This window comes from Amia ocellicauda, chromosome 20, assembly GCF_036373705.1.
Source record: "Amia ocellicauda isolate fAmiCal2 chromosome 20, fAmiCal2.hap1, whole genome shotgun sequence".
Classification (NCBI taxonomy): Eukaryota; Metazoa; Chordata; class Actinopteri; order Amiiformes; family Amiidae; genus Amia; species Amia ocellicauda.
The window spans coordinates 22,816,701-22,829,565 of NC_089869.1; the positions used below are offsets into that span (position 1 = coordinate 22,816,701).

Genomic DNA, 12,865 nt, shown 5'->3' on the forward strand with positions numbered 1-12,865 from the left:
ATCCCTAAATATTTACAAACTTGTTTTATTGCCCTGTCTAGAGGCACTTTATTCCCCCTCTTCACCTGCTGTATGTAGTGTTTAAGAAACAAGAGAGAGCCATTATAGCGCTGCTGGGGAATGACAAATGTAAATACATATTGCGTTTGCTGACCTGTGTATTTAAGTGCAAATAGTGTGTTTGTTGGGGAGTGTGCCAGAGGCTAATGGGTTTCCACACGTTTCTAGTTACAGATATTGTTTTTCTTCGTTAGGAGCTCAAGAGCACAGCGTTACCTTCAGAGAGTGCAGATGCACACTAATGAACACAGTTAAGGGCCAGTTTGGGTTATTTACACTCATTGGTATGCATCACGTATGATATGAATAAGTATTGTTTCAACTATTGTTTAAGATTGATGCTGAATGTGTTGCAGAGCTTTCCAGGTTCACAATTAAATGGTGTCCACATAAGAGAGGAACTCAGCCTGTGTGTATCTTGAGTTTCAGTTTCTTTGTGAGCTGCTGTGGCCTTATATGATTTGTGTATTTCTTTATGGACACATGCACAGACTTGTCTTTCACTGGCATGCGATGTGATCCTGTCATTTAGTCTGAGTCGGATTGGCGTCGTCCATGCCAAGCTCTTCAGAATGAGTTTTTGAAAATCCACATACAGGCATCAAAAACCTTTATAAGCACAGTGTATATATGTGTATATATTTCTGACAATGACCTGTTTTCAGAAGATCTGCAAAGGAGGTTGTTGCCTTTTCCACTAGGGTTGTTTTGATCTGTGCACCCTTTATGTGTGTATTATATCTGCAAGACTGTATCTCAGAAACATGAGTTGATGGCATGCATGGTCCGTGGGCAGATGTTTTCACATGAACATGCCACCATTGCTTGTGCAGTGGCCAGTCACCCCCGGGATGCATCTCTCACCCCCTCTCGCACAACCAAACACATGGCACAATGCGGGCGCTCGGCGGAGGAGCCAGGAGATTAGCCCACGCTGCCCAGCACAGCCTTGGATCGCCGTCGCTTCTGCAGGGAGGCTTTACTTTGTGTTTCAAATGGCCATTGAGATGCCAGCTGGGCGCCGAGATTGGCAGTTGGCATCGAGCGTAAAGAATAAAAAAACCTGCTTCGGGACATTCCTTTCAGAGATTATTCCTGCAGATCCTCAGAGCCACAGAGAGCAGGCGAGCGATGCATGGTTGGGGAAAAAAATAAAACACTAAGAAATTATTTTAATTTTTAAACACCGAAGCAAGTTGCTTTAATATTTCACAAGCCGGACTCACTGAATCTGGATTCCCAAATCCTCTGCGTCATCCGTTCGGTTAATCCATTTCAGAATCAATTTTGAAAGAAGTCGTCAGGTTTTTTTAAGGTCACTCACTGCGGCATAAATGATTGGTTCACGTAAAGCTTAGAATCATAAAATAGAAATGATGGTGCACTTAAATAGACTGGCAGTTTAAGAGGCCTTAGATTGGATTACCAGAATTATTTTAACTAATCCTGCTTTTTAATTTAGTATTTGTGACCCCCCACACCTGCCCTCCTCCCTGGACTCAGCACTAATTTAATGTTCACTATCTAACCCGACTGTCCCTCTTTCTCCCCAAGAACACCTCACTGCCACAGTGCTTTCATATCCTCTTCCACCAAAGATCGGAGAGGAATCAGTTCAAACAACAACCTCAATCCGATCTTCACAGACAAAAGGGTCTGGGACGAGTTTGGCTGTTTCTGATTACCCAAATCAAAGTACACTAGATGTATATAAAGTATAACTTCCCCAAATATGTATTCTTCAGTGATATGTCAACTACCAGACTTATTCCAGGTCTGAAGGGAATGTCCTACTAAGAGACTGAGGACCTGAACCTTTTCACCCTGGAACAGAGGAGACTACGTGGGGACTTGATCCAAGTCTTCAATATCATGAAAGGCATCGACCACATCAAACCAGAGGAGCTTTTCCAGATCAGCAGGGACACACGCACCCGGGGACACAAATGGAAATTGGGCTTCAAGGCATTCAAGACAGAAAACAGGAGACATTTCTTCACACAGAGAGGCGTCACAATCTGAACAAACTCCCCAGCGATGTGGCTGAAGAGACAATTTGGGAACATTCAAAAACAGACGGGTTAGGATCCTTGATCACTTAGTTATTAATGGACACCAAACGAGCACGATGGGGTGAATGGCCTCCTCTCGATTGGAAACTTTCTTCTTCTTCTAACTATGGAGAATTCCCAGTCAGAGAAGGGTGGCCGTTGGCAGCCATTAACTCTGTTCAATTAGTAATACTTTTAATTTAAATGTTTATCTCCTTTGACTGTCTTATAGGACAGTTTTGCTCGTCCACTGTGAAGGGGCTCTTAGCAGAAACAAATGACTTTGTTTGCATCATGGGACATGACTATTCAAATTGCATATATACAGAGTCATTTTATGCTGTTTTCATACATATCTTCTAGTGTTATGTGAACCTATTTTGATTTATGATTGTTGCTATCAAAAGTGACTGGAAATTCACATTAATGCGTTTCCACAAGTTGCCGGCAGTAAGAGACTCAAAGGGGAAAAAAAATCTAACCTTGTTTGTTATAAAATAGGGGAGTTGGGACTCTTACAGCTGAAATATGAAAATGACTTCTCTTTCACGGTGTCGCTCTTTGTAGGTTTGTGACCAAAATGTCTTGAATGTTAAAATATGGATCATAGGTAAAACTATACATTTCTTTCAACAAACATCTGCTTTAATTTAGAGTTTTTATTTTTATTTAGCCTTTGAACTCTATGGAAGTAATCCCGAATAAATCTGAGGATGCTTCCAAATATTGGCTTGCGTTATTCTGAATGGAAATCTATATAGTGTCTGGAGCAAATACTGTCTTCATTCAGGCGGTTTCGGTTTAGATTTTCTCTCTGGTTTGCTAGCAAAGATTTAAATGAATTGGTAGCTTTTAGCACAGTTCTCCTAAAAACCCCTTGGCTACGATGGGATGGTTTGTTTTTAATAATTAGTAAATTATCTCCATCACAATTACTTTAATGTGCATTAGCTTTGCGCAGCACTTATGCATCAGTGGACGCAAATCGAGACAGGTGGGGGGTAAACAATATGGAAAAGAAGCACGTGTAGATCTGACGTATATCTGTGTGCGTTTATCACAGTTGTGCTACGTACATACATATGCATGTGTTGAATAATAGCTTCGAGAAATATCAAGCAAAACATCAGCCTTTTGTTTGAATCACAAGGGTTTATGCATTATAACACCTTTATTAACTGGCTTGTTACCACTTTAATTGCACCTCGAGGCTACATTTTTAAAGTGTACTGAAATGTACGATATGGAAACTACCATGAAATACTAATAGCCGAGTCAGTGTTTCATTAAAAAGGTGTTGCCACTCAGTTCCCATCTTTCAGTACAAGCTAACTGTGAACATGTATAATACACAGAATGGGATATATGTAGCATATATTATTGATCTAGGGTGGTGTTTTGTTTTTCCTGCTGTTACACACTGTAGCACTCTTAATAACAAGTAAACTAACATTTACTCTTCAGAGTTTCTATCATATCACATCAAACTATCATAGCTGCGGATATTCACCAGCGCCGGTGTTTCATTTCGCTGCCCCACCTGCATTAGTTTTTAAAACGTGGCCCCTAATGCGATGTGTGTCACGAAATGCAATACAGCCTCGTTACCAGAACATCATGTGGTGTGATCTCTGAAGTGGGCCGTGCTTTCCTCCGTGATGAGGGGATAGATGGGCCAGGTCTGATCACTGGGCCACCGCAGAGAGAAGAGGAGACTGTGGGCTTTCATGGGCTCGGTGATAAGATGATAAAATAACTTTCATTTGCTCTCGTGTATATAGTGGGTGTGAAGGCTTTAGGGTGATTATAAATGATTCATAATTAATACTTGGGTTTCTTTAATGGAAGTTCACATACTTCTCTGTGAACTAATCTGCATTTTGTAAAACGTACAATATATAGTGCATGTATTTTAGCTTTGGCGGAGTCTGATTTGGGCAAAACAAAGAGAGTGCTTTCATCTGAACTGCGGGATTTTAAAGTGTAAACCGTGAAGCAGGGTTTCAGAAGTAGGCACTGGGCTGTTTTCTTATTTAAGGAAACCAACTGTTTCTGTGTTGTTTTGTTTGTTTTTCTCATATAAAGATTTCGAATGCTAAAGTCTTCTCTTCCAGTACTTTCATGACTTTCAATCAATACTTCAGATTTCTCAAATGAAAAACAACTTTCTTTCTTTTCCCCAAACGAGAACCTGAAAAAGAAGTAAAAGAAAAGTATGACCATGGACTTAAAGCTCAGATTTTTACTTGTCATTTATTATAAAGCATCAATGTATGAAAAATAAAAAAATAAATAATAATTAAAAAAAAAATATATATATATATATATATAATCATTTCATATAAATGAATGAGAGACAGAGAGAGATGGACAGAGTAAGAGAGAGAAGGAATGATCTGGTAATTTCCCTGTAGTGTCAAACTTTCTTCTGGAGTTTGATTCCAGTAATTGATGTCATTGATGACTTTCCAAACTTAATGAATATTTCCTTTGAATGAGCTTAGATCCTATTTAATACTCAGTCGATTTTAATTTAACAGTTTGTAAATTTGCTCGTATCTCTCTCTGCAGTGTTGGTGCATGGAAAGCAAAATCTCAGAAGACGGTTTACCCCCAATTTCTGCTTGATGTTTTTCAGGAAAATAAAAAGTCAACATGATATGGGTTCTTGGGCATGAGTTTTAAATGTTTATTTACCAAATTGAAATGCTATTTAATGTGCAGGTGCCACTTATCTTTTAAATTGGATGCAGGTGGAACTGATTATTTCATTTTATTAATTATTTTAGTTTAATCTGCAAGTGTGCTCAAACTAATGTTACTTCACACTGATATTCATTTCACCCCGTCAATCATTTTCGAGTTTCACCTTTTTCAGAAGCTACAATAGAAAGAGTTCAGTGTTCAGCCGGTCCGTCAGAAATTGACGGAAATATTGGCGGCCGTTAATCTCCCCTCCTACTTCCCTCGCCTCCCGGTTATAAAATCACACGTAATGCCCTCCTCTCTGGACAGTTTAAGTTATCAAGTGCTCTTCTGCTTGGAATTACTTTTTTTTATTTTATGGCCCGAGCCGTGCCAGTATTTCAAAGCCTCGTTATTGGTCTCTCGGAAAAAGGAACGAGGAAAAAGTGCTGACACCCAGATCTCTTTGCGTCTGAGCAGCCGTGTCTGTCTCTCCATCAGCCCTCCGGACCTCATGCACAAAACACATTTTAAAAAGCACATCATCTGTCTGACATCCAATCAACATCATGTGATTACAGACACACACGTGTCATAATCAATACGACGCCATACTGTGTTCGTTTGGGCTCGAGAAGCGCCCTCTGAAACCGTAAACGCGGCCCGAACCGCACAACTGTGTCCATGTTGCTAATTCACTGAGTTTGCCATCTGCGCCCGCTCCTGTAGCTGAGGAGGCAGATGTAAAATTGACTTATTGATTTTTGTGACAGAGATTACATTGCATTTTCCACTTTTTTTCTCCCCCTCTTAGGGCAGCTTCGTTGCCAGCATGACAGGCACCCTGAGACAGATGGAGGAGTATCATTACACGCACTTGATCAGCACCTTCGGCAAGATGCGGACGGATGTGGTGGTGAGTGAACGTGTGCTTCAGTAAACAGATTTATTTATCGCCGGGGCTCTGGGGGAACCAGCGTCCCGTCATTGAAAACAACCCCGCTGGAGGCTGGAGAGAGTTTGACCGAATCGCTCTGCTTTGCTTTCTCGTCAGGGGCCTTAAAGGTGCCACCGAGCATGTCCTAAATGTCTATTAAACATATGCATCAGGATAGTACCTTTACTATCGAGTATGTGCTTTTCTGCTGTGTTGTTTCCGTGCAGCTTCAGATTTCACCTCGGAGCGTTACTTCTGATATTAAATCAAAATCTCTCAACGAGCTCGAAGGACCTGAATAATTCAGCGCCATGGGCAGAGACGGGCCGAGGAAGAAATGCTCCCGACTTTATCTTTGCTTTTCCAAATGTGGTGGATTTAATAGAGCAATTAAGTAACTGGTTCTCCGGAAGGAAGGCAGTTCAAATCATACTATTGATACCTTCGCTTAATGAGGGAGAACATGTGTGGTTTTAAATCAGCGCACAATTAAAGTGTCTAGACATCTAAGACTGAAGACAAACACAGACATAGAGTCTCCTCTCTGATAACCATTGTAACACCTTGGTTGAATAGATATTGGCCTGAATTTCCTGAAGTAGAAACATACAAACACGTAGAGGTTAATGTTTCTTCTGAATTCCCGCAACTGATCGAAAGATAACCGACATTTTCGTTTGTGATGGATCACTCTGGGTTTATCGATACAGGTTTCTCGCTCGTCCTGTGGAGGATGTCGCTGAAACTTGCTGATCCTCTGGAGAGCATCATTTGAACATCTTTCCTCATTTCTGTGGACGGCTGCCAGGATGAACACACATTTTAGGGGCAATTGCTTGTGGAGAGTCACGGGCTGATTTGCATCTTTGAAAGAAATGGATTTCAGATTTGTTGGACAGGAGAGTTAGGCGGAGGATGACCAGCTACAAGAAACATTTGTTCTACAGTTTTGAACACGTATTAACAGTTCACAATAAGATGATTCACCCAGAATATCTATTTATAGTCTTGTGAAACTGCAATTTCACATTATAAAGTTATTTTCCACCTCAGACCTGTTTAACCCATAATGTCTGAACGAAGAACCTTTTTGATTCGGATATTTCTGTGGCCATTTGAAAGCCAGTGCTAGTCCACCTTAAACTGCCATTGGTCTCGACTGACCGGGGAATTCGGACTTCATGGAAACATGCGTGTTCCCTCTTTGACACCCTTTCAGAAAGCTGTGGCCGCTGCATAAAACGGTCTCCTCTCCGAGATGTGTGAATGAGCGTGAAATGTAGAAGATTTGCCCAATTCTTAGTGCTGTTTTTGGTCCTAATGGCTAAGAAGTCTTCTGAACGTATGCAATTATCACATACTTATTTAAGGTTATTTAGTGTAACCGATTGCATGTAAGTAACTTGCCCTTAGCTAGAACTATAAAGATTGCTTTTTCTTCTCTTTTCTGTTAAATTGCTCCGCCTAAGGATTGCGCTCTTCGGTCTACATTGAATTAAAAGCTTTTATTAGCTGCTGCAATTTGGTTTTGTATTTTCTTCCCCGTTTTGCAACAATGTAATATCCGTCTGCATTAAATGATTGACTCAGCATTATTTCCTTACTAAGTACGTCCTGGTGTCATTACGGTTATTGATCATAAACTTTTGTTTGTTCTCAGGCAAGCCGAGCCAATCTGAGCCCGGAGCGTGTTACAGCCTGTATGACAACAACAATAACATGGATTTACTTTATTATGATTATATTTCATTAAGTAGGTGCTCTCTTATTGTATTTATATCTTCTGCAGTTGAATGCTGGAATTGATTTAAATGCTTTGATTATAACCTTGGGCTCCGAGTCTTGGTAAAGCTGGCTGAGCTTTGTATTGCTGGAAAATTAGCAGTTTGGTGCAGGGGCTCGTGAGCTAAAATAACGGGTATTTCACACGGCATATTCTCCTGCAGATCCTGATTGGAAACTCCAGCTCTCCGCTTTAGGCAACACTGGAATAATCAGGGACTTTAGTGGCGGCAGGGGAGCTTAATAGATTCAGTGGGATAATATCATTCATCGCTGCTGCGTAATTTCAGGCAGGGATGGACTCTCTCTCTCAAAGTAAACAGGTAGTTATTTTCAAGAACATTTTGACACGGCCTTCTCAGCCCGGATGTCTGAGGGGCTGAGCTTTTACATCGTCTGCGGTCTGGCTTCCCAAGTTGCTTTGAGCTTTTGGAAAACATGTTTAACCTGCCAGTTCAAAGAAGGGGATTGAAATGCAAATTAAAGTGTTCTAATTGGACACACCTTCTTATCAGAGTCGGACAGATGATGCTCCTCAAACCTGCATCCAGGCATAGCAATAAACAAAAAAATGCACAATCCTCAAGTGTGTCTTTGCAGCAGAATCAGAAAATTGCCACCTTGTAATTCCTTGGCTAGCACCCCTGAGAGATCGTCTCTCAGAGGACCGTGATGGTGGTTGAGGTGTCCATATTCTCCAGCCTGTAGAAACCTTGGTGGGATGCCAGCGATATTAAGTTTCTTTTGTCGAGGCTGATACCACTTGACAACCAGTTTTACACAAGCAGGCCTTCAACATTTCCTGGCCAGGATTGCTCCGTCTTTGTCGCATTTCATTTGTTTGATGGCACTGGGCACGGAGAGCATGCCACTTAGAGGAAATGACTACCTTGTACCAACGAAGCCCATCTGATGCCAAAGCCGCACAATAAATTGATGCCGGGCTTATCGGACAGGAGATGGGTCTTTGTGGAGAGCGCGGGGGATGACGTGAGGTGGACCATCTCAGAGATTTACGGGGCGTAAACTGGGCATCGAACGAGATGGCATCGACGGATCTTGGCAGGCTTCTCCGGAAAGCCACAGGTGTTTGGAGGAGTCCGAGGCAAAGTCTTTCACCATCCGCAGTGAAAGATGAATCAGTTTCTGCATTAACTAAAGGCACTGATGTGTGTGAATGTGCATTGTGTGTCAGACAGATAGTTGCTTTGAAGGTGGAGATGTTCAGAGTAGCTTGCTGATCTCGAGCCTGACCTGTACCTCTGATTGGCCACAGAGTAATGGCTCTCTTATTCTACAGCTGGAGGTGTTTCCCTCTTTGCACATTAAGCCCGTTGTTGTGCCGACACGAGGGAAACCTGGCTTTATGACACTTGATGTCTTCAGCTGGAAACATTGTACACATGGAAACACTATAGGTAGACTGAACCCGACACCTCTGGAGATGGCTGTGAATTCTCCTTATCGCCCAGGTGTGAGAATCTTGACCTTCTTTCCCAATTTTATTCTCTCTCTCCTTCCCTTTTAGGATTTCCTGATGGAGACGTTCATCATGTTCAAGGACCTCATCGGGAAGAACGTCTACCCGGCCGACTGGGTGATAATGAACATGATGCAGAATAAGTGAGTACCGCGCCGGAGCCGCGTGTGCTCAGACATCTCGATGCTGCCTTTGATCTCTCATCACTGTAGTTGCCTAGGAACGGGAGGCGCACGTGTGCGGGGAGGTTCCCACACGGCTGCCGGTGTTACAGGAAGGGAAGAAAAACATAGAAGTGTATCATGGTTGAGCAAAACCAAACCTGCAGGCTTTCAATAGAGAACTATAATTAAATTCAGGTTTTTAAGAGCAGGTCATTTCAGTTGAATGGCGCTGATAATCGTCGTTGTCATTTCACACAATCCTCCGTCCTGCAGGTCTGCTCTTTAATGTGGTCAAGAGAGCTGTAGTGTCTCGGCTTGAAGATCATTGACACGGAGAGAGAGAGAGGGGAAGGAAAGGACAGCAGAATTTCGCAGTTCATTGCATTGAGTTCAAGGTTATGGGTTTTAAGGACAGTGGCTACAACGTGGGTTTTATGTGCGGCCTAAAACAGACGTGTACCTAACTGACTGGTGCCAGATTGGGTTCCTCTTGTGTTCCTCTCATCCCTGGTCCTGGAGGAGACCCTACTTTCTGTTCCAACCGAGTTCTCAATTACTTAATTGAACCCTTAATTGAGCTAATTATTTCCTAAATCAGAGCCTTTTGGTTATTTTAAAATGTAGGGTTTTTAACTTTCCTTATTAAGGAACAATATTTTTACCCAGTTACAGTTACTCAGTTTAAAAAATGAAGTGTATGCAAATTATTACTGCAATTAAGGGTTCAATTAACTAATTAACTGAGAGCTCGTTTGGAACAACAACCAGCTGGGTAGGGGCTCCGGACTGAACACAACCGTAAAATGTGAAGCTTGTCTTGTACACATCTACATACATTTCAGTTAACTCAGGAGCGAGAGAGAATTATATATATGTATGTGTGTGTTATACATAAATGCCAAATCGCCTTGTTTCATTTCCTTTCCTGTGAGCGTGTCAGTGTTCCTGAGTATCAATAGTGCATCTTTTTTTGAGTGTTGCTTTGCAAGAATACTTGTCCACAGCACAAGGCCCGTGTCTGTTGTGTTCCTCTTGCTTCCTCAATAATGCAACAGCCTGACACTCTGTACCAGCAGCCCTCAAAGAAACGATGGATTGTGAAAGATGAGAGCTGGGACTATCATTCCTCCCAGTTCTCCTCGCATTTGCGTTCTGGGGAATCTTATGTAAATCTCTCACTATTAGTTAATGAGCACTCTAAGGGAAAAAGTATGTTAAGTTTTGTTCAGACTTACTTAATGAATTCTGTGCTGGGAGCGCAGCGTAGTCAGGAAATCCAATATTTGAGACACTGGGAGCAAAACTAAAACAAACAAGGGGGGAAAAAACGCACACACAGGAAAAACGAACAAAGAAAACAGAAGCACCCCAAAACTGTTCAGTTAAATGAGATCTCTTTATATCAATGGAGACAAACTCTTCAAAAGCGGTGCTGTTGTTTTCCTATCTTCCTTCAGTGGGTTTTGCAGATGATGATGCATAAGGATTTGTGTTTCAGGGAAATACACATTTGTGAGGGGTCTTTATTTATTTATTATTTGGTGTGTTTGGCTCCCAGGTTGTGCAGCATCGGTTTACTACTGTGCTGGAGAGTGTTGTGCTTTTCAGTCCTCGGGTTTGGGGAGTTTCAGGGGGGGGAAGAGTCCTTGTGTGTGTGTGTGTGTGTTTTCAGAACAGTGGGAAAGTCACACATCTATTAAAGCAGACTTTTGTTTGTTTGTTCTCTCTTTAAGTTGAAATGAAAATGCTTTCCCTGTAATTAAGATCGAGGATCAGACCTTCGCTGCTGCCGCCTCCCAGGGCCGCACAGAGGCCTGCTTTATAATTTAACACACGGCCCTGGGTGTTGCGATAAAGCAGAATCGAGATGACTTTCCTCTGGAGGTCTTTCATGGCCGTGGGTTTCAGGGCCTGTTCGTTCCAGGGGATCCGATGCCGCTTATTTCGGAGGTGTGGACAGAGATTGCAGTAGTCTGGGGCAGAAATCTGTTCTCTCGTCACAGAAACGACACAAAACGCATCCCATTACAATCCACACTGCTGCAGAAGTTTCCAAAGAAGTCTGCAGTTTAATTGAAGGCTTTGTGATATTAAAATGAATGTATTGTTAAAGGGCAGACTGGCACTTTAAAGCTGGCATAACTCTGTGCCCTGTGTCTTCTTGACATCCCAGCATGGCAGTATTCGGCCCTGCTCTTAATTGCTTGGTGTCGTGTGGGCAGTTATAACACTCTCTCTATTAACTCCAGTAACACTCTGTGTACACCTCTCTGTTGAAACGAAACCCCCACAGTAAAGTGAATGTCATCTACATCACTAAGTGTAAGAATGATGTCTGAGTGGCAGCTCTGAGATTCGGATCCGTTATTTAATTTTGCCATTCGCTGTATTCTGGCCATTGCTGTGTTTTTCTGTCTACTGAAACCACTTCGCCAAGGCTGCAATAACACTTGGGATGTGGCTTTACGATCCTGAGGGAACATGTGGATTTGCCGGGCACAGCGTCTGTGTGGCTCTTGTGCTTGCTGAGAATATTGGCTGTTCGTGAGCGACAGCAGTGTGGCTGCATGAACAGAACGCAGCTTCTATGTGAGGTTAAATACTAACTTATTAAAGTATATTAATTTGGCTTTTAATGACAGTAGCCATTAAAACACAGATTTAGACACTCCGAATGGATTGAAAGGGTGTTTATAAACTGTGCTGTATTCTTTATTTGAATTTTAAAAAGTCAATCTTCAGGTGCTAGATTGATCGATAGATAGATTTTTCTATCTTTTGATCTATATATGTAGCTAGTGGGATGGTTTTGAAATGTTTCATTGTTAGCATCTGTTGGATCTGTTAAATAAAGTCTATATCTCAAATCTCTGCAAAGTAATATACTTTTTTTGTATTCAGTTACTGAAATGAAAAGTAAGATTCGTTTTGTCGGTGGGAAATGCATCATTTCAGTGTCGAATGAATGTCTGGGCTGCGCTCAATCACATGACGCTGAGCTGTAATAGTGTTTTCTGTTTGAACCCACGAAATGAAGCCGGTGTGACCTTTCCCAAAACCTACCTGGGGGCGATCTGGCCGCGCACTGCAGTCGGGGAAGGGAGGAGTTATTTCCTCCAGCACTAACATGACCAATCCTAAAACTAATACTTTTTCACATTTATAATTCACATCTCCTCTGCAAAACATGCTTGTGTAAATCGCGAACAGATCTCCCCTGAACGCGCAGTGATAGACTCTGCTGCGCTGTGATGGCTTAATTTCACTTTGTGTGTTATTGTCAGCTGAGGGAATAGGGAGAGATCGTTTGCATTTCTGGAGATTTAAGGAATCTATTGAGTGAAATATGAACAGGCGCTGCTGCAGAAAGGCGGTTCGTACTCAAAGTTGGGGCTCCGTCTAACTGTGTGTTTCCAGGGAAGTGTCTACATGAATAGTATGATGAAAATGGCTTTATTTATTTCTTTGGCGCCGCTCGAGTCATCACCGGGGCTGTGATTGCTACAAGTGCAGCTCCATCAAGGTCTGATATTGAAATTCATATCGCTATCCAGTTAGCGTTTTCGGCCACCTGTGTCAAGATGCAGAAAGAGGGGAAAAAAAACAGACTGTGATGAAGTCGTCGTGCGCCTGCAGGTGTAGATAAATCACATCTGTTTTCCTGGAGACGGAGAGGTTTTACTGATGTAAGGGAGGGGAAAAAGTG

At 42.1% G+C, this 12,865-nt stretch overlaps 1 protein-coding gene across 5 annotated transcripts in view; it reads left to right on the top strand.

Annotated features, from left to right (window-relative positions):
• The window catches only part of dock1 (dedicator of cytokinesis 1), a 238,902-nt gene that overhangs the window by 143,980 nt on the left and 82,057 nt on the right, over positions 1 to 12,865 (top strand). For all 5 annotated transcript variants that reach the window (XM_066693808.1, XM_066693809.1, XM_066693807.1 and 2 more), the window contains exons 28-29: positions 5,611 to 5,712; positions 9,044 to 9,138. In XM_066693808.1, the coding sequence (XP_066549905.1) occupies positions 5,611 to 5,712; positions 9,044 to 9,138 (197 nt within the window). The remainder of the gene's footprint in view (positions 1 to 5,610; positions 5,713 to 9,043; positions 9,139 to 12,865) is intronic.